A 26,348-nucleotide genomic window follows, 5' to 3' on the forward strand; every position below is an offset into this window, starting at 1 on the left:
AGAGAAAAAATGAAGTGTTCATTTCAACTGGCACCCTGCTTTTAATATTACACCAAAATTGATATTATCAGTGAACTCTCTGGAAACAAGAGGAGAATTGAGAGGCTGTGTTTCTTATATCTCTCTGCAAGGAAGCAAGAGAATTGCACTTTAGTGCAGTTCTGAGAATATTTTCACCTATAACTTGATGTGATGAGGCTTTAGGCTTACTCAGAGAAGGCTAATTTATTTATTTATTTTTGAGAACGATATGAATTGTGCTCTACACATTAAAAACAAGAAAAGAATTTTCTTTTTTAACTTGCAGGTTTATGTTTATTACCTGAATATCTATTAAATTATTTGTGTGCCTTCTGAATATTGATTGGGGAGTAAAAGGTAACTTTTCCTCACTGTGGGAAGTAAATTATGCCAGTAAGAAAATTTTCCTCTACAGATTATATCCAATGATAGCTCCCTGTAAAATCAAAATTGTCAGTTTAAGTGGATATACCATGGTTGTTTAAAGAGAAAAGTGTAGTTATGTAATTAAAATGAAAAGACTGCCTAATATGTGTGGATAATGTAATTACTGGAAACTGCAGGCGTATACATAGCGATTCAATTTGGATTCCTGCTCCCTGAGCTTATGTATTTGTCATCCCTGAACACTGCAGTTGATGCTATTTTGGTTGTTCTTGCTGAAAGTCCTAATCACGTGCTCGTCTCCTCACGGCTTAGCTATCATAATCTCATTTAGGCATTTGCTCTGTTCTAGTGTTTGAGCATACCCTGACTGGAAAGGCAGAGTTTATTTTTTTTAATTTTTATCAGTAGTAAGATAGACACTATGGTTAAGCCCTTGCCCCAAAATTCATAAAAATTACATTATTACTTTGTATCTTGAGGCATAGCTTTTTCTTAAATTGTCTAATTTCTTTATATTCTGCTATGGAAACACTGGCCTTGAAACAGGTAAAACCAAGAATTGCAGAAAACAATAGCTAATGAATTACTATATATCAAATATCTTTCATTTAATCCAACAAGAATATTGATTCTCTAACTGTTTGTGCTACTTACAGCCTGAATATCATCAAGTGTGAAAATCAGAGGATCAAAAATGAGAATATAAAAACGTCAATGACATCTCTAACTTTCTAAGTAAATCCTTTCATAATCTCACCTATAAGAGAATACAGCAAAGCAAGCAAACAACAACAACAAAAAAAACAAACTGCTATGATCCACTTAAAATGACAACTGTAGAGAAAATCAGTCTCGTGGTTTTGGAGATATTTATTTGGGAAATTACTTCTAAATACATGTAACTTAACTATGACTTGGTGTTAAGCATGTATCTAATAGGTATTTCTATGGAGATTGGATGGAAATGTTTCTCTGGAATAGGTGGATTATTTGTGTTTTAAACTGCAGCTAATTTATGATCTTGAGTCTAATATTTTTGTAACCTCTGTAAATACCTTTGATCTTTGTTTGCTTTGAGAAATAAAGATATCAAATTTTGCCATTGATATTAAATCAAAACCAGCAAGAAATACTCGTATGTCAACTCAATATTCTGCATTTATTCTTGAACCTATTTAGCAAAATTTTTAGCATCCCTAATGTTCCAGAAACAGTCATAATTCTCTGAAAACTTCCTGTATAGTTGGTATAGATGTCAAAAAAAGTAAACATGACAAATAACTAAATTATGATCAATTAAAAATTCAAGTTAAAGTTATTGCACAAAGAATTAACAGGGACCCAATTTAGATAAGAAACTCTTAGGAAAATGAAATTTATGTGTAGAAAATGTAAGTAGCATCCAAGATAAGTAGCTACTAAGAGGATAGAAAATGAGGGATAGAGGTTTTGATTTGAAGAGGGAGCTACAAGAAGGCATGTGAGACATGAATATCCATGAAGACCCAAAAATGTGCTCACTGTAAGGTGAGGGAAAAGATGAATGAGGCCAACCTTGCAGGAGTGCTGGTCAGGCTCTGGTCTTGGGAGTTTATCTCGGATAAAATGGAAAACACATTTTAGACCAAGAGGTGGTTGATCTAATTTATATATTAATTTTATTTATTTGAGGGCTTTTTTTGGTCATACTTAGTGGAATTTAGCTTCTGTTTCTGGTATCCTCTCAGTACTGATACTTAGAGTATTCTGTTGGTACTCAGGGTGTGGGAGGGGGGTTCCAATAGAGATCAGCTGCATGCACAGCAAGGGCCTTAATACTGTGCTGTCTCTCTTCCTAAACTCTATTTAAAAAATATTACTGTAAAGATTTGTAGAGTTAGGCTGTTTCTAATCAACTGGCTTACAATAGCTAAGACGGAAGAGATATGTGGAATAATACTTTTGGATTTAGAGATCACATTGAATCTCTACTTATATTACCACTTGAGTGAGAAATATGGACTCATCAAGGGTGAATATAATGTTCTAGACTTGAACAACAGTGCATCTGGCACAACTCATTTTATAAATGGAAGCAATCAAAAGAGGAACATATTTTTGTGTGTTGGGGTGAGGGTGGGAAAAGAGATGGCAAAGACCAGAAATTAAGTTTGGTAAAAATAGAATTTGAAATGCTTGTGAGACACAAGTGGAAAAGTCAAGTAGATCTGTAGTTCAGAACAGAGTTCTGAGCTTAGGACATAACTTTAGAAACTGTAAGCACATAGAAAATAAAGATCATGGGTTTCGATGAGATCATCCAGGGAAAGAGAATAAGGTGAAGGAGAGAAGTCAGGAGAAATAAATGTTTCAAAATGTCAATATTTGAGGCTGGGTAGAGAAGGAGTACTCAGTAAAGAACCAGAACAAAAAGCAGCCAGAAGAAAAGGGAACAAACAAGGAGAGTTTTATGCCACAGGAAAGGGGTGGGGATGACCAGCATCTGTCAATGCTAAGTCTCTCAGTAAGATGAAGGATAACATGGGAAAGACAACAAAGCCAAAAATTAACAAATGGGCTATGTCAAATTAAAACCTTCTACACAGTAAAATAAACTCAAGCTTTAATAAAAATGCAGACTTCCATCCTACCGAATGTAGAAAATATTTACACACAATACATTAGATAGAGGGTTGATATCTGAGATCTACAAAATATTTAAAGTGTTCATAAAACTGAATAACAAAAATTCCAATGACTCCCATCCACAAATGAACAGACGCTTGCGTAAAGAAGACATGGGGTGTCCAACAGGCATATAAAATAGTGTTAGTTATTACTCATGATTAGGGAAACGAGATACTATCTCATACCTGCAAGAACGGCACATATCAAAAAGTCTGGAAACAGTTGTGTTATGGTGAGAAAGGAAGTCTTATCCACTATTGGTGGGAATGTTACCCTGTTCAACCTCAATGGAAAGCAATATGAAGATCTCACTAAAAGAAAAACAGGAACAGAACTTCCATATGAACCTGTGATACTGCTTCTTGACATTTATCTGTGGCACTGTAGCACTGTCATCTCGTTGTTCACCTATTTGCTCGAGCGGGCACCAGTAACATCTCCATTGTGAGACTTGTTGTTACTGTTTTTGGCATCGAATACACCATGGGTAGCTTGCCAGGCTCTGCCATTCGGGCGGAATACTCTCTGTAGTTTGCTGGGCTCTCCGAGGGGGGTGGAGGAAATGAATTCAGGTCGGCCTCTCACAAGGCAAAGACCCTTCCCACTGTGCTATGGCTCCGCCCCAAAAATCCTCATAAATTCAAAAGTATATATGCACATTTATGTTCACTGCTGCACTCAGTACAATAGCCAAGATATAGAAACTACCCAAGTGCCCAAATACAGATGAATATATCAAGAAGCTATGGTAGATATACAAAATGCGATATTCAGCACTAAGAAGAACAAACTCATGCAATTGACAGCAATATGGACAGAAGTAGAGGATAACACATTGAGTGAAGTCAGTCAAAAGGAAAGGGACAAGGAATGACCTCTTATAAGTAGGACTTAAAGATACAAAGCAAGATAATAACAAAGGACCAAATTCAATACAATGGAAGAACTGATTTAGAAGGTGAGGGATGGGGGTGGGTTAGAGAGAAGGGCATTTGGGGGAGGGAGGTGGGTACACTGATGATGGGTGTGGTGTTGGAATTATGTGCACAAGAAACCATTATAAACACTATTGTAAACCATAGAAAATCAATAATTTTTCTTTAAAGATGAGGAACTGAAAAGATATAAGCATATTTATTTGGCTCTGTGGAAGTCAGTGGGGTACCAATGAGGAATAATAATTTTGGTGGAGATGGAAGTAAAAAGAAACCGAAGGACAAGCACCCAACTAGCTGAGATTAACTGGGACAAAGTACTGATAAGAGGACAGAACCTTCACCTCATTAGCAGGAAAGGGGGCAGATGGAGACAGAGGGCGTCCTGTGGCTCTTATTATGGAAAAATGAGTACTTCTGTGACCATCCAATAAGTCATGGCATGCAACAAGAAGACAGAAATGAATAGGGTGTAAGATTCAAACTCCAAGATCATGGTTTGGGACTGTGGCTCAGAGGGATTTTTGAGGGAAAGAACAAAATACAGAAACTAACTTAAAAAGTCAGAAAAATAGAAAACCTAATCCCATTATTACCATGGGATAACTGATAGTTTACTATCAATTCTGTGATGGGGTGACTATGGGATATTAAGTAGAAAACCTATAATATGCCATTATCAGTAAATGGTTATAGCACTGTCATCCCTTTGTTCATCGATTTGCTTGAGTGGGCACCAGTAAAGTCTCTATTGTGAGACTTGTTGTTACTGTTTTTGGCATATTGAATACACCACAGGTAGTTTGCCAGGCTCTGCCTTGCAAGCTGGATACTCTTGGTAGCTTGCCAGGCTCTCTGAGAGAGATGGAGGAATTGAACCTGGGTTGGCTGTGTGTAAGGCAAATGCTCTACCTACTGTGCTATCACTCCAGTCCAAATGGTTATGTTATATAAAATTATTAATATAGACATTAAATGAAAATGCCTATATATCAATTAAAATATGAAAATAGGTAAAAAATACAAATGACAACCATAGGCTATCTTTGTGAAACCTACTTCAATTATCATGGTATTGGTAGGATGAAAACAAAAGAATGGATAAAGTTACATTATTCAGAAAGCAGCAGTGATTCTATTCATATCAGAGTTCGAAAAAAATCAAAGGAAATTAAGACAGTGTAATATTACATAATAATAAAGGGTAACCAACCAAGAAAACATAAAACCTTAAATGCATATGCAGCAAAGAACAGAGTTGTAAAATATGTGACATAATAAATGGATTGAATAGAAAGTGACCTGGACAAAATCCACAATGAAAGGTGGGAACTTTAAAATTCATGTTCCAATAATAGAGCAACCAAATGTCAATGAATCTCAACAAAAACACCAACAAGAGTACAAAATAATGATTAAATGCCCACCCAATATCAGGGTAAGATAACTTACTTTAGTAAACATTAAACATATGCCACTATAGCTCATATCTTGTATCATAAAGCTTTCAATAAATTCACAGGAATTAAAATAATTCAGAATGTGTTTCTTTTCCAGCGCACAAGGAACATTTTCCAAAATAGACCACATTCTGGGTCACAAATTATACCTTAATAGAATCGGGAAGATAGAAATTGTATCAACTATCTTTTCAGAACATGATGCACTGAAAATGGAAGTTAATAACACACAGACACTGAGAACCAAATCAAACACTTGGAAATTAAACAACTCACTATTGAACAATGAGTGGGTCATGAAGGAAATCAAGGAAGAAATAAAAAAATACCTCCTCAAAACAAATGAGAATGAAGACACAAGCTACCAGAACCTATGGGACACAGCTAAAGCTGTGTTAAGGGGAAAATTTATAGCTCTGCAAGCTTTCCTCAGGAAGGAAGAAAGGGCCTATATAGATAGCTTGACTTCACAGCTCAAGATCTTAGAAGAGGACCAGCAAAAGGAACCCAAACCAGATTGAAGGAAAGAAATAATAAAACTTAGAGCAAAAATTAATGATATGGAAACCCGAAAAACAATTAGAAAGATTAATGAAACAAAGAGCTGGTTCTTCTAGAAAATAAATAAGATTGATAAACTGCTAGCAAGACTCACAAAGAAAGAGAGAGAGAAAACCCTAATAAAATGAATCAGAAATGAAAAGGGGGACATCACAACAGAAACCAAGGAGATTCAAAAGATCATCAGCGACTACTTTGAAAGTCTGTATGCGACAAAATAAGAGAACCTAAAAGAAATCGATGAATCCCTTGATTCCTACAATCTCCCAAGACTGAACCAAGAAGACTTGAAATACCTGAATAGGCCCATAAATATCAAGGAAATCGAAACTGTAATCAAGAGTCTCCCCCCAAAACAAAAGCCCAGGTCCAGACGGATTCACTGGTGAATTCTTCCAAACATTTAAAGAAGACTTGTTGCCAGTTCTCCTCAAGCTTTTCCAGGAAATTGAAAAGACAGGAACCCTCCTGAACAGTTTCTACGAGGTACATATCTCCCTAATACCAAAAGCAAACAAAGACACCACTAACAAAGAAAACTATAGACCAATATCCCTGATGAATACCGATGCGAAGATCCTCAACAAAATACTAGCAAATAGAATCCAACAACTCATCAAAAAGATCATACACCATGACCAAGTGGGATTCATCTCGGGGTGCAAGGATGGCTTAACATTTGGAAATCAATCAACATAATACATCATATCAACAAAAATAAAGATAAAAAACATATGATCATACCAATAGATGCAGAGAAAGCATTTGACAAGATCCAACATCCGTTCATGATAAAAAAAAACTCTCACCAAAATGGGTTTTGGAGGAACTTTCCTCAAGACAGTCAAAGCCATCTACCACGAACCTATGGCAAGCATTATCATCAATGGGGAAAAACTAAGGGCCTTTCCTCTAAGATCGGGGATAAGATAAGGATGCCCACTCTCACCACTTCTCTTTAATATAGTACTGGAAGTACTAGTAATAGCCATTAGGCAAGAAAAAGATATTAAGGGCATTCAGATAGGAAAGGAAGAAATCAAACTCTCACTATTCGCAGACGATATGATACTATATCTAGAGAAGCCTAAAAGCTCTAGTAAGAAACTCTTAGAAACAATTGACCTGTATAGTAAAGTTGCAGGCTATAAAATCAATATCCAACAATCCATGGCCTTCCTATATTCAAACAATGAGATAGAGGAAAGGGACATGAAAAAAGAAATTCCATTTACAATAGTGCCCCAGAAAATCAAATAACTTGGAATCAGCTTAACTAAAGAAGTAAAGGACCTCTACAAAGAAAACTATAAAACGCTACTCTATGAAATAAAAGAGGGCATGAGGAAATGGAAACATATACCCTGTTCATGGATAGGGAGAATCAACATTGTCAAAATCACAATACTCCCCAAAGCATTATACAGATTTAATGTGAATCCCTATAAGGATACCCATGACATTCTTCAAAGAAATGGATCAAGCAATCCTGAAATTCATATAGAACAATAAACGCCCACGGATAGCTAAAACAATTCTTGGGGAAAAGATGATGGGAGGCATCACCCTCCCCAACCTTAAACTTTAGTACAAAGCATTAAAACAGCATGGTACTGGAACAAAGGCAGAGCTGCAGACCAATGGAACAGAGCGGAATATCCCTACACACACCCCCAAATATATGATCATCTAATCTTTGATAAGGGGGCAAAAAATGTGAAGTGGAGCAAGCAAAGCCTCTTCAACAAATGGTGCTGGCATAACTGGACAACCACATGCAAAAGAATGGGCTTAGACCTTGATCTGACACCATGCACAAAAATCAGATAAAAATGTATTAAAGACCTCAACATCAGACCACAATCCATAAGGTACATCGAAGACAAGGTCGGCAAATCCCTCCACGATATTGAAGCTAAAGGTATTTTCAAAGATGACTCGGAACTAAGCAATCAAGTAGAAACAGAGATAAACAAATGGGACTACATTAAACTAAGAAGCTTCTGCACCACAAAAGACACAGTTACCAGAATACAAAGGCAATCTACAGAATGGGAAAGGATATTCACTCAATACCCAGGATAAAGGGTTGATTTCAAGGGTATATAAAGCACTAGTTGAACTCTACAAGAAGAAAACATCCAACCCCATCAGAAAGTGGGCTGAAGAAATGAACAGAAACTTTTCCAAGGATGAGATAAGAATGGCTAAAAGGTACATGAAAAAATGCTCTGTATCACTAATCATCAGGGAGATGCAGATCAAAACAACCATGAGATACCACCTCACACCACAGAAAATGGCACACATCAAAAAGAACAAAAGCAACCGCTGTTGGAGAGGATGTGGGGAAAAGGGACCCTTCTACACTGCTGGTGGGAATGCCGAATGGTCCAGCCCCTTTGGAAAACAATATGGACGCTTCTCAAAAAATTAGAAATTGAGCTTCCATTTGATCCAGCAATACCACTTCTGGGAATATATCCTGGAGAAGCAAAAAAGTATAGTTGAAATGACATCTGCACTTATATGTTTATCGCAGCACTGTTAACAATAGCCAGAACCTGTAAAAAACCCAAGTGCCCGAGAACAGGCTAAAGAAACTTTGGTACATCTATACAATGGAATACTATGCAGCTATTAGAAAGGGTGAAGTCATGAACTTTGCATATAAGTGGATCAACATGGAAAGTATCATGCTAAGTGAAATGAGCCAGAAAGAGAGGGACAGACATAGAAAGATTGCAATCATTTGTGGAATATAGAACAACAGAGTAGCAGACTAATACCCAAGAATAGTAGTATATAATACCAGGAGGTTGGCTCCATAGCTTGGAAGCTGGCCTCACACACTGGGGAAAAGTCATCCCAGATAGAGAAGGGAACACCAAGTAATATGTGACTGGAGATCCTGTGCGGGAAGGGAGATGCGTGCTGAAAGTTGACTAAAGACTGAACAGGATACTCACTAAATACCCTTTTGCAAACCACAACACCCAAAAGGAAAGAGAGATATCAAGTTGGAATGCCCTGCCACAGAGGTGGGGTGGGGTGGGGGGGATGGGGTTGGAGGGGTGGGAGGGATACTGGGTTCATTGGTGGTGGAGAATGGACACTGGTGGAGGGATGGGCTCTCAAACATTGCATGAGGGAAAAACAAGCACAAAAATGTGTGAATCTGTAACTGTACTCTCACTGTGACTCACTAATTAATAAATAAATATATATAAAAATAATTCAGAATGTGTTATTTTACTACAAAGAAATCCAAATTGAAAATCATAAAAGATTACAGGTTATCTTCAACTTTTGGTAAAGCAACAACACAGTTTTAAACAAAGAGAAAGTATAATATATGACATTGAAATGATAACACATCACACAATTTATAGTATGCAGCAACTGCAATGTAGAATAAAATGCATAGCACTAACTACCTGTGTTATTAGAGTGCATAAATATCAACCCAATGATTTAAGATTTTTTCAGAAAGTAGAAGAAGAGTAATAAAAATGCAAAGCAAGCAGGAGGTAATGGGGGAAGGAGGAAACTGGTGGAGGGACTTGGGCACTGATAAAGGGATTAGTGTAGTGTTGAAGTGATGAAAATAGTATTTACTTATTTAATTAAAGAATTATTTAAATATTTATTTAATTCATTATTTAATTTATTAAATTATTTAATTGGATAATAACTATTTTCTGAAACCAAATCAAGAATAACTTTGAAATCTCTGGGTGACTAAATTAAAAAAATTGAAAAGGAAATTGAAAGCAGAAAAAAATAGTAGGAAATATCAAAGTCTAGTTCTCTGAAACCAAAATCTAGTTCTTTGAAAAACTTGATAAAATCAATAAATCTTTGGAAAGAATGATAGAGATGACATTAACAATGAACAATTTTATAACTGTGTATCTCATGGTAGTTCAATTAAAAAAACTGTAAAAAATGAAAGAAGGCAGAATTTATTCTTTGGAGGGCGGTGACTGGACACAGCCAAGAGAGGGCTGAGTCTGTGGCTATATCTGCATTTTGATCTGGATGTTGGGTTGCATGGGTGTTTGTGGTTAATAAACAGTCATCAGGTTGAGCCCTAAATTATGCACATCTTATGTATATCACATTCAATTATAAGTTAATAAACAAAGGTCTATTAGATCTGATCACATGAAGATTATCAGATGGGCACAAATTATGAGGAGGCATCAGGCTATGGGGACAGCTCATATTATTTCTAATTTATAAACTGTGATGCTACAGAAGAGAACAATTTCAGTTCCAAAGCTACTAAGTACTACAACAGAATCTCCGCCCAGAGAACAGGGCTGCTAAGGCTAAGCTCCTACTCACTGGAGTAGCATATCTCTTTAGGGAGCACAGAAGTGATAAGGAAAAAGGAGACATTAGATAGAGTTTCCAAACGCTTATGAATCTGAAGTATTTCAGGAAGGATAGACAGCCATGCTAATCTAAGTTTTTGTGGCGGATGGCTTCATTACAGTGTCTCTGTGGCTGGTAAGCAGTATTCACAATGACAATCAGGTGTCCTGTCAGCTCAATGAATTTAGTGTAACATGATTATCAAGGCAGTGAAATACATTATACAATCTCAAAAGACTGAATATTTGGGGTTAAGCAGCCTAAGAGAGGGTTTAGAACATGTACATCCCTTACATGTAGCAGATCCCACCAGGAGTAACCCTGAACACAGCCAGGGGTGGCCCAACTCTCCCCTGCTCCCTTTGAAATTATACAAAATAGAGGCAGGGGAAGGGTGGCATGGAGGGGGGGAGGGATACTGGGGACATTGGTGGTAGAAAATGTACACTGGTGGAGGGATGGGTGTTTGATCATTTTATGACTGAAGCTCAAACATGAAAGCTTTGTAATTGCATCTCATGGTGATTCAATTAAAAAAAAAATTTAACAAAATAATACAAAAAAAAGATTTGGGGTTAAGGAACAAACTGATTGTATAAGGAAAAATTGCTAATGTGAAATGTCTATGTCTAATTTGGCAGGATTAAACAGGCCCAAAAGCGTAGAACCTGAGGACACAACAGCACCAAATAACACAGGACAACTGAGTTAAACACAGAATTGTGTGCGGGATTCGTTGAGAAAAATCAGTGGAGGTCCCAGTCACTGTCTCTGAGAAATCTGTAACTGTGGAGAAAGATGCAGTGACAGACTTGAAGGATAAGGATGGGGACACTAGGGATGGAAGGGAGCAGCAGAGTCTGAAGGTAGAGAACCTGCCCTGAGAAAATGGAGGGTCTGGCTGGAAAACAGCAGCTAAGGTAATACTTCAATCTGAGAAAACCTGAGCTGGAGGCAAGAACTACAACAGGCAAGATACTCACGACCCTTAGCTCTGAACCTTGTTAGAAAAGGAAGCAAACCAAGGGTAAGTTCCATCCCTGCAGGCAAAGCAATCGTCTGGATGACACTGGCCTTCATCAGGTCAGACAAAAGGCCGCCCCCCTCCCCTTCCACCTACATCTGGGTGACTGAATGGAAGCCTAGACACTGTACCTAGAGGAAGGACAGCTGGTAACCCACCTGCCTTTGCCTGCCATGCCAGCATTCAGCCCTTGTTTGTACAACTAAACATCTGGTTGGAACCCATATCTGGGAAGCTTAGGGTAGAAGCTTAGGATGCTTCTTATTGGGTTTGAGCTTAATAAGCAATTGTCAAACACCAGAAAACCCAAATGTCAGGTCAGCTTGGTGTTACAGGTGCTATTGGACACTTCTGATCATGAATTTCCATCTGGTGCCCAAATTACTGGGCATCAATACCACAGATACTGTCAGGCATCAGCAACTGTCAGCTCTGGGGTATGGAACTAGTTGGCCTGACCCTGGTACACTGTGGATGCAGAAAGCTTGTGACTGCAAATTCATAGCAACACTGTAGTTACTTCAGGTCACATGTGATCACAAGTATCAGAGTCACAGGATCTAACTCAGTCTGGCAAGACAGAACCCCTGATTGTCAATAAAGTCAGTTCATACTCAATTCTCCAGCCTTAGCCCTCACACAGTGACAGGCAAAATGAAAAGACAGAAGAACCCAGTCATACTGGTGGAGGCAAACAAAGCCCAAGGAGTCTTCTAACAGAACAGAACTTACAAACTCCCAAAGAAAGATTTCCAAGTACCAATCCGACTGAGGTTCAATAAAATAAAGATATCATTGAAAAGATCTTATTGGAATCAATAACCTTGGAGAAAGTGTGAAGGAGAGTATGAAAAATTTCCAGACATAAATGAATGTGATAAAGAGTACTGTACAGGATAAGAACGCTATTTGGGTATCCCAAAGAGGAATCAAAAGAGCTACACTTGGAGTATCACATTTCACTCAAGTGAGAGACAGAATCCTGAGTTCTGACATCTGTCAACGGTCAAGAATCAGGGACGCTGTCTCGTTTGCCAAGGCGTCAAAAATCAGATGGACCGGACACGTAATGTGCTTTAGAGATGACCGCTGGACTAGAGCTGTTACTGACTGGATTCCATGGGACGTCAAAAGACACATGGCTGCCCACCTACGAGATGGCTAGACTTCTTCGTCAAAACCCTAAACGAATGGTTTGAGGTTCTTCATGTTCCTGGAGTAAGGAGATACCATTGGGCTACACTAGCACATGACAGGGACTAATGGAGACATTACTGGTGCCCACTCGAGCAAATCGAAGATCAACGGGATGACAAGTGATACAAGTGATATAAGAGTGGGACTGAGCAGCAGAAGGGAAGAAATCAAAATTTTAGATAACATCATCCAAAGAGAAAAAGAAAAAATTATTAAAAAATGAAGACATGTAAGAGATTCATGGGATATTGTTAAGAAAAACAGCATTCTTATCATATCACTGTCACTGTCACTGTCATCTCATTGCTCATCGATTTGCTTGAGTGGGCACCAGTAATGCCTCCATTGTAAGACTTGTTGTTACTGTTTTTGACATATCAAATACGGCACGGGTAGCTTGCCAAGCTCTGCCATGCAGGCGAGATACTCTCAGTAGCTTGCCAGGCTCTCCGAGAGAGACAAAGGAATCAAACCCAGGTCAGCTGCATGTAAGGCAAACGCCCTACCTGCTTAAAATTCTTATCATAAAGGTTACAAAAGGAGACAAAAAAGAGAAAGAGGCAGAATTGCTGGTGGAAGAAATAATAGCTAAGAATTTCCCCAATCTGAGGAATGAAACACATATTCTCATGCAGGGAGCTCAAAAAATTCCAAATAAAATAATCTCAAACAGACACACACCAATACATTGTAATGAAAATGGCAGGAATTAGAGAGAGAACAAGTGAGAGAGAGATAGACAGAGTCAGAGAGAGAGAGGACTCTTAAATGAATAAAAGCAAAGACAATGTATAAAGGAACCCCCCAAAATTCACATTGGATTTTTCAAAAGGCAAAGATTAATGCTATCTGAGGAGAAACCAGAGTATTGAAATGAAACTCTATAGGTGAGGAGGGACTAATATATCCAAAGTCTTGAATGAAAAGAATCTCCATCCAATAGTCTTTTCTCTTGCCAGGTAATCACTCACATCTGACGGGAACTTAAAAAACATTTCCAGACAAAGAGCAACTAATGGCATACATTGCCTCTAAACCAGCTCTGCAAGAAATACTAAATTATCTTCCGTAAAAGGACATTTGGGAGCATAAAGATACATAAAAACTATAAAATGGGGGACAGAAGGGGAATAATAAAGTTGATTCCCAGAATGAAAGACTTAATTGTTCAAAATTAAAAGGGGAAAATATGCTTAGAATTCATACATAAAGTACGTGGTGACCCCAAAGCAAAAATATTTAGAGAAGGTGAATGGAAGCATCAGACTGATAGCAAAGTGAAAGCAAAGAAAATAAGAGAAATCTAAAACAACCAAAGCTTAGAATCAAAACACCCAAATGCTTACAGAAAAATAACCATAATTCCTTTATGTTAATAATTTCTTGAAATGTCAACAAAGCGAACCCCCAATCAAAAGGCACAGAATGGATGGGTATATCCAAATGTTTAGCCTAGAAAACAGAATCCAATCTGTTGCTGTTTAGAAGAACACAGCAAACATTATAACAAGCGCTGAGTTTATAGTAGAAAGCTGGGAAACAATCTTAAAGGCAATTGGCAGACTGAGAAATGCAGATATGGCTATATTTTCATCAGACCAAATAGCACTTAAACCTGAGCAAGGAATAAGAGGTAGGTATGAACATTACACACTAATCAGGGTATCAAGAGATCAAGAAGATCGAGGTCTTATTAACAGTACCAAATGCAGGTGCATTTAAACTTGAATAGATCAGTTACTAGTAGAGAAATTGAAACAGTAATAAAAAAAATCTGCCCGCCCCAACAAAAGCCCAATTCTAGATGAGTTTACTAATGAGTTTTATCAAATTGGACCTATGAAAAATCAAAGAAACAGGATTTATTACTGAATTTACAAGAGGCCAACATTAATTACCCTAATGCCCAAAGCAGACAGAGATATTATTAAAAAGAAAATTGCAAATCAATATCCCTGAAGAAAGCAGATGCAAAAATACCTGGCAAAATATTAGTGAAATAAATTTAACAACACATCAAATGGACAATATACTATGACCAAGTGGGATCCATTCCATGATTGTATGGATGGTTAAATACATAGAAATCAATTAGTGTGATATACCACATCAATAAAAGGAAATTAAACAATCTGCTCATATCAAAAGAGACAGAGGAAACTTTTGGTAAGATTTAACATCCATTAACAATTATAAAAATTCTTCCATAAAATAGGGACAGAAGAACTTAACATAGCAAAGCCGTTATACAACAAAGACACACCTAACACCATCCTCGGTGGCAAAAACTGGGACGCCTTCTCCTATACAGATCAGGTATAGGCAAGACTGTTCATTTGTTGGGGACTGCTCAGGACCCTGAACAAAAGAGGACCCCGAAACCTTTACCCTGGACAAACCGGAAAATTCCATTACCAGCTTTGCATGACCTGAGGCAAAGGTGCCCTTGTGACAAAGGAAATAGCCAAACTCAAGAGGTAAAAGTAGCCCAGGGCAGTTAACTAAGAGATGCCATAAAGCCCTAAAGTAGAATACCTTCCTCTACACTAAAAACCTTGTGCATTCCTCCTGCCAGATGCTCCTGCCAGATAAACCCTTGCCTTCCTCTCCCCACTATTTCTCAATCTACTCTTGAAGAATGTTGTAAGCCCACCTAATACACCCCGAACCTTTCCTTATTTGGTCTGAAAAGACACTTCCCTGATGATTGACAACTTATGTACCAACCCCCTGCTAAGAAAAGTATAAAACCAGCATGGCAGTTAATAAAGTTGCCCTTGATCGGCATGTGTCGTTGATGGGCCCCCTGTTTACTAACCTCACTAGTCTTATTTCAGATCAGGACCCTCACAGAATCCACCTAATTAGGAGCGCTTTCCACTGTTGTCTCTCCGCGGGCCGGAGAGATCTCCGGGGGAACGCGCATTCATTCACACAAAATTCAACAAAAAATTGGAAGACAAAGAGACAGATATTAGTCAAGATGAAATTAAAGAGATTCAACCTGTAAAAGAGGTTTAAAACTATTTTCTGATGACTTAATAATAACACAGAAAGTCCCAAAGGCTCCACCAAAAGAGCTTTCAGAAACAGCAAACTTACACAGCAAAACAGCAGGCTACAAAATCAAAACCAACACAAAGTTGGTTACATTTCTATATTCAAAGAATTTCCTAGAAGATAAAGATTTTTTTAAAAAAAAACATATACAATTATGTCCCAAAACATCAAGTACTTTAGGAATGAACAAAGGAGAGAAAGACTGGCACATATAGGTGATAACAAGTCACTGTTCAGAAAAATAGAGCCCACAAAGAAATAAAAATAAAATTCAAATTCATTGCTGGAAGAATTTACAAATTCTTCCAGCAGTTACTTGTCCAAGTGTGCATACTTCATAAAGCACCATGTACATTCATGCAATCCCTATCAGAATTCCAGAGGTAGTCTTCAAGGGCTTGGAACAAATATGATTCAAATTTGTATGAATCCATAAAATTCCCTGAATAGCAAAAACAATTATGAGAAAAATAGCTAGGAGTCAAATGTAACTCAATTTAGGACATACTATACAGTTATGGTAATAAAAAGTATGATATGAGAATAAAATTAGATCTCCATATCAATAAAATGGGACTGAGAATCCAGAGATAAACCCTCAAATATCTTGACAGTATATTTACAAGAAAGGATATCTGTGGATTAGATGGTAAAAGGAAAGCCTCTTCAGCAAATGCTATTAGGAGAAATGCATGACCACGTGCCAAAAAATTTAAAAAAGGAAGAAATAAAGAAATTTTACTCCTAGTACACACATACACAAATTAATTCAAAATGGTTTAAACACTTCAAAACTAGTCCAAAATGATTAAAATACATAAAGGGGGACATAAGCAGAACTCTCCATGACTCTGACTTCAGGGGCACTAATGATTTTGAAATCTTCAAAGAAAACAAAATCAAGACTACAGTAAACCAAAAGACTTGTACTTGTAGAAACTGTGAGAGAAACTATGTCTAAAATATAAAAAAAACCCCGACTGAATGGGACACAAACTTTCTACTCCACACAAGGTGATATCAAAGATATACAAAACTCAATAAAAACAAAGGAAAAAATAAAAACCCTATCAAATACTGGGTAGATGAGCTGAACATATGCTTCCTCAAAACAGATATACAGATACCAAAAACGCATATGGAAAAGTGCTCATCATCAACTGGTTACCAGGGACATGCAGACCACAATGATAATAAGGTATTAACCTCAAACCAGCAAGAGTGGCTTGTATCAGAAAGTCTCGAAACAAGCAGTGCTGGTGGTGGAAAAGGAAGCCTCATTCAATATTGGTGACATTGTAAATGGGTTCATTTTCTAAAGACAACAGCGGAGTCTACTCAGAATATTAAAAATAGATCTACCATATGACCCAGTGATTCTACTCATTTGCATTTATCCTAAGAACATAAAAACAGGACCCTCTGCGCCTAAAGACTTTGATTCCAGAGACCTAACACATTCGGGCATCCAGCGCAGCTTCTTATAGCAATGCACTAGGACTGTGAACTGGGCTACAACTCAGTGCTGCCCAGGGGTGGATCTTTCCTCCCCACCCTGTCTCCCTGCATGGAAAATGGTGGCGGCAGCATTATCCACATGGCAGGAGCCATCTTCTAAGACTCCTAACCCAGAGGTATACGATTTTTACACTTGGGGCTCCTAGGGACTCATGGGAAGTGGGTGTAACTGGCACGCCCTCGGCCCAGATAAATTCGGAACTGCTGAGAGTGAAACGGACCCTCTGCGCCTAAAGACTTTGATTCCAGAGACTTCTTACAGCAATGCACTGGAACTGTGAGCTGGGCTATACAATTTCTGGCAGAATTTTCCCTGGACTTTATACAGAAATCCCAAACCAAGACTTAACATCTATAATTGTCAGCAATGTGAAATGGTTCCTTTTTAACAGGTCTGACTTGGGGGGGAAACTCCAAATAATAACTGAGTTTTTGTTGAAATATTGAAGGTTATTAAAGTAGCAGCCATTTCTCTGGATTGTGAACTAAGCAAAAGCCCCACGCCGGCCGAGGAGAGGAAATATCCCTCTTTCCTGGTTGTTTCCCATTTTTCAGGGAGAAACACGGCGTGGCGTCCACCATACTATGAGGCGCGGGAAGGGGGCTGAGGGGAAAAAAAAAAGGAAAAGGAAAAAGGAAAAATAAAAGAGTTATGTACTTGGAGCAGTGGGGCTACATATCTCTTCATTCTTAGCAATGGAAAACTAATTATCAAATGCTTCCTTGGTAGCAGGGCTGTCTTTCTTGGGAGGAAACTCCAACAACAATAGTGAGTTTTGTGTTGAAATATGGAACGTAATCAAGGTAAAGAGAAAATGAAGTGAAATTCATCAGTTATACAGTTGGGGGTGGGAGGGCGGGGAGTATACTGGGGTTTTTGGTGGTGGAATATGGGCACTGGTGAAGGGATGGGTGTTTGAATATTGTATAACGGAGACATAAACCTGAGAACATTGTAACTTTCCACATGATGATTCAATAAAAATTTAAAAATAAATAAATAAAATAAAGAAAATAAAAAGAACATAAAAACATTAATGTTTTAGGGAAGAGATAGAATTTATTTGAATGCTAAGATAAAGGACCATTTGCAGATTAATGGAGAAAACATATGCAACATTTATTCACTGTGATGCTATTTGCAGTGGTCAAGATCTGGGAATGACCCAACACCCAACAACAGATTAATGGATAAAGAAGTTGTGGTATATATACACAATGAAATAATATGTATATGTACCATAATTATAAAAAGAAATTGTGACGATATGTTCAAGAAATAATGTGTGTATATACCACAATGTACATTTTGGCTCTAAGAAAAGATGAAATCTTGCTTTTTGTTGAAACTTGGATGGCTCAAGATAAAAGGGGAGGTCAAATGCGGGCTGATTTCACTCATGTGTGGTATGGAATGAAATAAAGCAAGGGGATGAACAATGACCAATGGACTCTAACAAGGTCACTCAGTTACCAGAAGGGGCTGAGGGACTGGCCGGTGGGACAAGGGGTGTATCAGGAGTTACATCAGGATGGTGGTGGAGGGTTGTTTGTGTCTTGGTGGTGGTACAGTAACTTTTCATAGTAAAAGCATAAACATTACCATTATTTCAAACCATGTGACCTCAACAATAAGAATAATAAAAACTTTTCTAAATCAGTAGCTTTCAATCTTGTACCCGCTGACCAGCACTGATTAGCGTACTGTCTGCTGAAATCACCGATCTAATTAGCTCAAACTAACCGAAAAATGCAGAGTGCCTGAGTGCTGCCATATGCCAGTCTCTGCTTATTCAGGGCACACCATAATTGTGTCTCGGAGAGAAAAAAAACCTATCATTAGTCTTCTTTAAAAGCATGAGAATTATTATTTTGTGATTAGGCTAGAGTATAACTACAGGCCAAAGCAGGATAACTTAGCATAATTATTATTTTAAAGCAATCACTTAAACTATCATATACAAAACCCCACTGCTTGGAATCTTAATTTAAAAGAGAGGATTACTGAATAAAAATTACCTTGTAATGGCTTTTACTGAAAAACACAGGAAGGTATATGTACACACAAGAACCAAATCCACGAATGAAGGATCAGAGTTACTAAAGGCTTCATGTTGCAAATGAGGTCTACCCAAGCTCTTACTAAGTTAGAGATGTGTTTAGTGTAACCCTGACAACTAAGTTTTCAAAATTGAGTTTTTAATAGGCGAATTTTCTGGAAATAACTCAGGAAATTGTTCCCAAATTAAGAAGTGTTTGCTGAATGAAACAATTTCTGATGCCTTTTCTTTTCTTTTCTTTTCTTTTCTTTTCTTTTCTTTTCTTTTCTTTTCTTTTCTTTTCTTTCCTTTCCTTTCTTTTCTTTTCTTTTCTTTTCTTTTCTTTTCTTTTCTTTTCTTTTCTTTTCTTTTCTTTTCTTTTCTTTTCTTTTTTCTTTTCTTTTCTTTCCTTTTTGGGTCACACAGCGACGCACAGGGATTACTCCTGGCTTTGCACTCAGGAATTACTCCTGGCGGTGCTAAGGGGACCATATGGGATGCTGGGAATCTAACCTGGGTTAGCCGCATGCAAGGCAAATGCCCTACCTGCTGTGCTATTGCTCCAGCCCCTCTGATGCTTTTTCTTAAATAAAGTGAACTTACACACTGCTTTTCCCTTATTTACTTAGGGACACCCAAATCATGTTCAAGGGGTCTGGGACCTGGTGAACTTGAACAGGGCCAGAGCTCAAGGCAAGGGCTTGCAGATGTGCTAGTTGGCCCTTGATGGCTGGGGACATCATGTGCTACAGCCACCAGAGACACCACCAGCAATGCCCAGCAATGCCAGGAGGGGCTCCCAGGGCTGCATTGAGATGCTTTGAACACACTCTGAGAGTCTCATTGAAAAAAGGCACAAAAATAACGACACTGTTTTGCTTATAGTTACTTTAGACGAGGAACCTAATGTAGGAGTGAAAGAATTCTCCAGTTCCACCAGAATTGTTGTATGAAGAGTGTGTAACTGCCATGTGTGTATCAATTGGGTTAATTTCTTAAAATCATACCCTAAAGCCCAACCAACCTTCTCAGCTCTGTGAAGCTTCCTGCACTTGCTGGTCATGGTTCCACACTCAGCTTCAATCTCAAAGCCAGACTTTTCTTGGCTACCTCACCTTTCTTTTCTCACCAGGTAAGAAAACCCTTCTGCAACCCAGGTGACAGTCTGCTCTTTCTTCCTGGAAGACAACTTTTGACTTTTATTTCTCCCCTGCAGCCTCTCTCCACACATTCTTAGTATTTGCATGTCTAGCTCAGCTGTTCCCAACTGGGAGCCATGTGGTTCCTGGAAGCCCCCAGGGGACCACATGTGAAAATCACACAAAGGCGGCCCAAGGCATGAGGCTAGGGAAAGTCAGTTGGACAGAGGGTGCACAAGAGGGAAATAGGTGGGAAGAAGACCTCGAAGGAAACAGGTGGAGAAACATTGCTCCAGCCAGCCAAATCCCCTGCATACCATCCCAGGATAGTGCTGTATAAAATTCAGTATTTCAAAAGCAATTTAACAGTGCAAGTGTTGTGTAAAAACATCAAAACAAACACCAAAACACCTCTCTGAATTGTTTTCATATCTATCACATTCATCACAACTTGACAAAATACAATTTAGGTTCAAAGAAAGGACGTGGAAGGTTAAGAAAATTTGTCTTTAGTGTTTTCAAAACTTGCTTTACTACAAACATTTTCTGAAAAGCAGAAGTGAAGGTGATGAATGTTATTTGGATATTTTTTTCACCTTAACTGACTGATCAGAAGAATATTTATAAACTTCTGACTGATGTCTCACACTGATAAATCAGAACCAGGGAAGAACATTTCAAGCATATTTACCACTTATGACAAACAGCTTATTCTGAGCATGATTTTTATTCATAATTTTAGCTCACCTCTATGCTTTATTCTTTTCAAAGTTAATAGCATATGTATCAGACTTCTCAATATTTAATATCACATCTTGCTTGTTGCCTACTGATGAGGTTAAGGACAGGTATCTGGTCCCCGCAGAAAGCCAGTCGGCTTTGCAAAACAGAAAGCGTTCTATTTCACACTGAATCTACTTGCTCCTTATAAACAACACTGTTGGTTTCAGTGACATGAAAGTCACAGGATCACAGGGTTTTTTGTTGTTACTGTTGTTTATTTTTGGCAGTTCCAGGAATCAAACCCACTACAGAGCAAGAACTCTATCACTGAGTCACACCCTGACCTCAGAATGACAGTTTGAAGGGAAATAAAAGCCAAGATATTTTTGAACAAACTGGCCCAACAGCACAGATGCTCACAATTTCACAAAAGGACACCCAGTGGAATCCGACTTAGGGCACTATCCAGGGCTACCAACTGGGTCAGAACAGCATGGTGAGAGAACCTTACCTGCTCATTCTCCTCTTCGTCACTGCTGAGCTTAAGGTCATCTTCTAGCATTCTATAAAAGGGAACAAAGAGGGATAGATACTTAGTAACCAAAATACCATTTTTTAAAAATATTTTGGTAGTAGTCTAATTTATTTCCTAATTATGAAAATTTTCTTTTTGCAGCTTTTCATTGGATAAACTGGCAATTAAAAATAGCTACAGCAGGAGAAAAAATCCTGCAAACACTCATAGGATTCATGGGGGGCTTGAAGAATAAAATATTAAAAGAAATAGAATCAAAGATGCTTTTCCTTGTGGAGTTATAACCCAACAATGATCTTTTTGGTGTTTTCCACGTGACAGGTGCCATGCTACCCACTGCCTACCTGAGACAGAATGGAGCAGCAAGTGAACTCTGCAGAGCACTATGGCTGGAACCCCGAACTGTGGCTGCTTAGCCTTCCACAAAGATCTGGAACATCTGCCTGAAGAGCCTGCTACACGAGGAACTGTAAGGACCGACACTGACCCATCATGGCTAGTTGTGGGAAGCATGCTTTTGGGTCACCATTAGAAGGGAAAACCCCCTATTATTGGTGCTGGTAATAAAATCATGTTTTGATCAGTAATCCTGAACTGCTTCTTTATAGAATGACACTTTTCAAGTTAGCTCACTGCAAAGAATGTGGCTTGCGAAATATTCAGCATCACGACTTGAGAGCAGCCTGCTTCTGTTGGGACAAGAAAGGCCCATTGGTGCTGGTCATCGAGTGCCATCATCCTTCTGAAGGCCCTGTGCTTCTAAGATGTGGAGTAATCCTCCTGGTACTTTTCTCTACTGTTCTTGAATGTTAGGCTCCCATTCTGTTACTTCATATTCCACAAATGAGTGCAATCTTTCTATGTCTATCCCTCTCTTTCTGACACATTTCACTTAATACTTTCCATGTTGATCCACCTATATGCAAATTTTATGACTTCATCTTTTCTAACAGCTGCATAGTATTCCATTGTGTAGATGTACCAAAGTTTTTTTAACCAGTAATCTGTTCTCGGGCACTCGGGTCTTTTCCAGATTGTGGCTATTGTAAACAGTGCTGCAATAAACACATAAGTGCAGATGTCATTTCTACTATACTTTTTTGCATCTCTGGGATATATTCCCAGGAGTGGTATTGTTGGGTCAAATGGGAGCTCAATTTCCAATTTTTTGAGAAGTGTCCACACTGTTTTCCAAAGGGCTGAACCATGACTAGGAATTTTAAGCAAGTGTTTGGTGTGCCATTTAACTTCTAAGTGTAATGACAAACTCTACTTAGTCATGGGCTTTTATACCAGTAGTAGGAAGTACTTACTGCTCTCAGCCCCAACAGCTCTCCCAGCCCTGAGTCTAATTGGGGCCCAGTTGGCATGGAAACTCTCGATAAAGCGTCATTCATTTCCTCATGTGTCTTCTGGGTGGAGAAGCCTATTCATGGGTTGCATACTGCCTCCTGGCACTGGTTTCCCTCATTTATATATTCAAATACACAGTCATTTTGTCATTTTAGTTTTTAAAAAATATTAACTTTTTTGTTTTGCTTTTTGGGTTACACCTGGCATCAGGGCTTACTCCTGGTTCTTGGCTGGGGTTCAGGGGACCATATGGGAAGCCGGGGATTGAATCTAGATGGGCTGTGTTCAAGGCAAGTGCCTTACCAGCTATGCTGTGGCTCTGGCCCTCATTATGTCATTTTAAAATGCCTTAAAATTGTGAAGGTTTGGTGGTGGCACAGAAACAGTAGTTTGGCATATCAGAGGCATAAATATTATCACTATTGTAATCATGTTATATCAACTACAAAAAATGTATTAATGAAAATGGTGGCATTCTGGTACATATAATTCTAATGTGTCTCCATGGCCTTCTCAAAGATATCTTCAGTAGCTCTCAGAAAAGGAAGCTGCAAAACAGACCCTGAAATTTTAACACTTTACTAAAAGTATTAAGGTTAACTTCATTACATTTTAGCTGAGCAGTAGACAAACATATTACAGCTAATAATTTTTTGGGGGAGGGGTCTAAATTTTCTCAAGAAGCAGAAACAGTGGCCTAACTGCAACGGATGGCCAACTGCTTCTCACGATCATCTCTCATATAGAGGTATGGCCAATGGCACATTAACTGTCTCCAAGTACAGTCGTTTCATAGAGCAGTGGTTTTTAATTAACAGAATTTCCTTGGAATTATTTGTCACTAGGGACCCTTAGTAGATTTGAATCTTTTAGTTCTATTTATTTATTTATTTTACTTTATTTTATTTTATTGAATCACCATGATAAGTTACAAAGATTTCAGGTTTAAGTCTCAGTCATATAATGATCAAACACCCATTCCTTCACCATTGCACCTGTTCCCCCACCAAGAACTCCAATATACCCCCCTCCCATCCCCCCCCGCACCTGAGTGGCCAATGATCTTCACTTTATTCTCTCTATACTTTGGATACATTCAATATTTCAACAGAGGACTATTATTATTTGGAATTTTCCCCCAACAATCAAACCTGCAAAAAAGGGAATCATTTGATAGCTTGTTTTCCATTGCTGAGAATGAAGATTATAGGATCTCGTGCGGCCGCAATAGCGGCCGTGCAGTTTTGGATTTCTGTTGTTTTAGCTCACTTTACAACCTAGATGAATTTCTATAAGTCTCTGGGTGCCAAAATGGGTTAGTAGACCTCCTGGATCATAGTCTTTAAGGAGCAGAGGAGCCGTGTTGTGGGCGGCTGCTCCGGGTCTCATCTGGGCCAAGGGCGTGCTGGTAATACCCCCTTTCCATGATCTCTCGTGCACCACGCCATTATAAGCTGTACCTCTGGGTTGTGAGTCCTAGAAAATGGCAAATGCCACGTGGGCACTGCTGCTGCCGCTGTTCTCTTCCCTGTAGAAGGAAAGTGTTGGGAGAAAAACTCCTTCCCCCTTCCCGGGTGGCATGAGGTTGTGGCTCAGCTCACAGTCTAGATGCAATTTCTATAAGTCTCTGGGTGCCAAAATGGGTTAGTTGACCTCCTGGATCACAGTCTTTAAGGAGCAGAGGAGCCATGTTGTGCGTGGCTGCTCTGGATCACATCTGGCCCGAGGGCATCTTTTAGTTCTTTTAAGCTCGTTTCCTTTTGCTATATCTTAATTGCTTTTAAAATACCTGAGTTTTCATTGGGTTGGTTTTCATATTTGTTTCTATAACTGGTGCTACTGCTAGCTCTACCTATTTGAGACTGAAAACCAAAGACTAAAATGTTTATGTCTCCCCATTAAATATATTCACAGATGTAAACGTCTCATCTGGCCATTAGCAGTGGAAGGCAGCTGACTTGTTAGGCAAGTTTACCTTCTGCAGGTATTCCCCAGGCCACCATCTCTGCTGCCTGGAACATGGGAGGGAAGTCATACAACTCATTTCACTCTTTCTGAAGTTCAGTGCCATGTGAGAGTCAGCGCTGCCATCTGCCTGGACTTCTTATCTCACAAGCAGGTGAGCCCCTTCCTATCTGCCTTTGTTCAGAATTCAGCTCCTGCCCTGCTAGTCAGCTAGGAACCAGGGAGGCTGGAATTGGCCCAACCCAGGGGACCGGTGGGCTGAGTCCATAGGGCAAAGGAAGCACTGATCCAGGAAGCAAATGGAGAAATCTGGAACAAGACAGAGGGTGGTTTAGATAATCTAGTATCCAGCTCCAACTTTTCCTATTTAGTGTTTCACAAAGTACATAATTTGAAGCAATACTGGTTGACAGGAGACAGGATTTGATCACATAAGCAAATGTTCATCATGTGAACCCTCTCTCGTGGTGTTTATGACGTTAACTATTCATAAGAACAATGAGGTCATGAAAAAAGTATTATATTGGGGCCAGAGTGATAATACAGTGGGTTGGGCATTTGCTTTGCATGCGACTGACCCAGGTTCAATCCCGGGCATCCTGTATGGCCCCCAAAACCTTGCCAGAAGTGGCCCCTGAGCATAGAGCCAGGAGTAATTCCTGAACACTGCTGGGTATGACCCCAAACAAACAAAAAATATTATAGTTCAGGAAATAGGGTTACAACAGTGCTCAAGTTTCTGGTACTGATGAAAAGTTACTACCCCGCCACCAACTTCCCATGACTGTCCCTCCACCCCCATGTCACTTCCAGCCCAGCATTCCTCCTCCCAAGCCACAGCTACAGTTTCGGTGCATACTGTCACTCCCTGGCACAGTGTTTGTGCTCAAGACCCTCCACTTCCATTCCCTGGTCACCTCCCAGCAAACTGTTTGCTCCTCTCCCTTGCATGCGGCTGACCTGAGTTCGATCCCCGGCGTCCCATATGGTTCCCCAAGCACCACCAGGAGTAACCCCTGAGTGCAGATCCAGGAGTAATCCCTGAGTGTCGCTGGGGTTATGGATATGATCCATCCAGAAAGAAACAACAACAATTTGCTGACCACATATGTCCTTGTCCTTGAATATTTTATACTGATCCACTAGTCAGAAAGTCTATTCTTACTCCAATATTTTGATTACTATGGCTTTATAGTTTAGCTTCAAGTTAGGTAGTGAGACACCTCCCAGTTTATTTCTTAGTATGGTTTTGGCTAGTCAAAGTCTTTATAATCCCATACAAACTTCATTATAGACGATTGTAAGTCCTTGAGGGATGTTGTCTGAATTTGAACAGTGATTGCATTGACTCTACATGGTAGTTTAGGGTAGTTTAGTTTAGGAA

General features: G+C 38.9%; 1 protein-coding gene across 8 annotated transcripts in view; it reads right to left on the reverse strand.

Moving 5' to 3' along the window:
* Window positions 1–26,348, reverse strand: part of AFF3 (ALF transcription elongation factor 3) — a 602,210-nt gene that overhangs the window by 99,271 nt on the left and 476,591 nt on the right. For all 8 annotated transcript variants that reach the window (XM_055122984.1, XM_055122987.1, XM_055122986.1 and 5 more), the window contains one exon: window positions 21,623–21,674. In XM_055122984.1, the coding sequence (XP_054978959.1) occupies window positions 21,623–21,674 (52 nt within the window). The remainder of the gene's footprint in view (window positions 1–21,622; window positions 21,675–26,348) is intronic.

This window comes from Sorex araneus, chromosome X (genome assembly GCF_027595985.1).
Source record: "Sorex araneus isolate mSorAra2 chromosome X, mSorAra2.pri, whole genome shotgun sequence".
Lineage (NCBI taxonomy): Eukaryota > Metazoa > Chordata > Mammalia > Eulipotyphla > Soricidae > Sorex > Sorex araneus.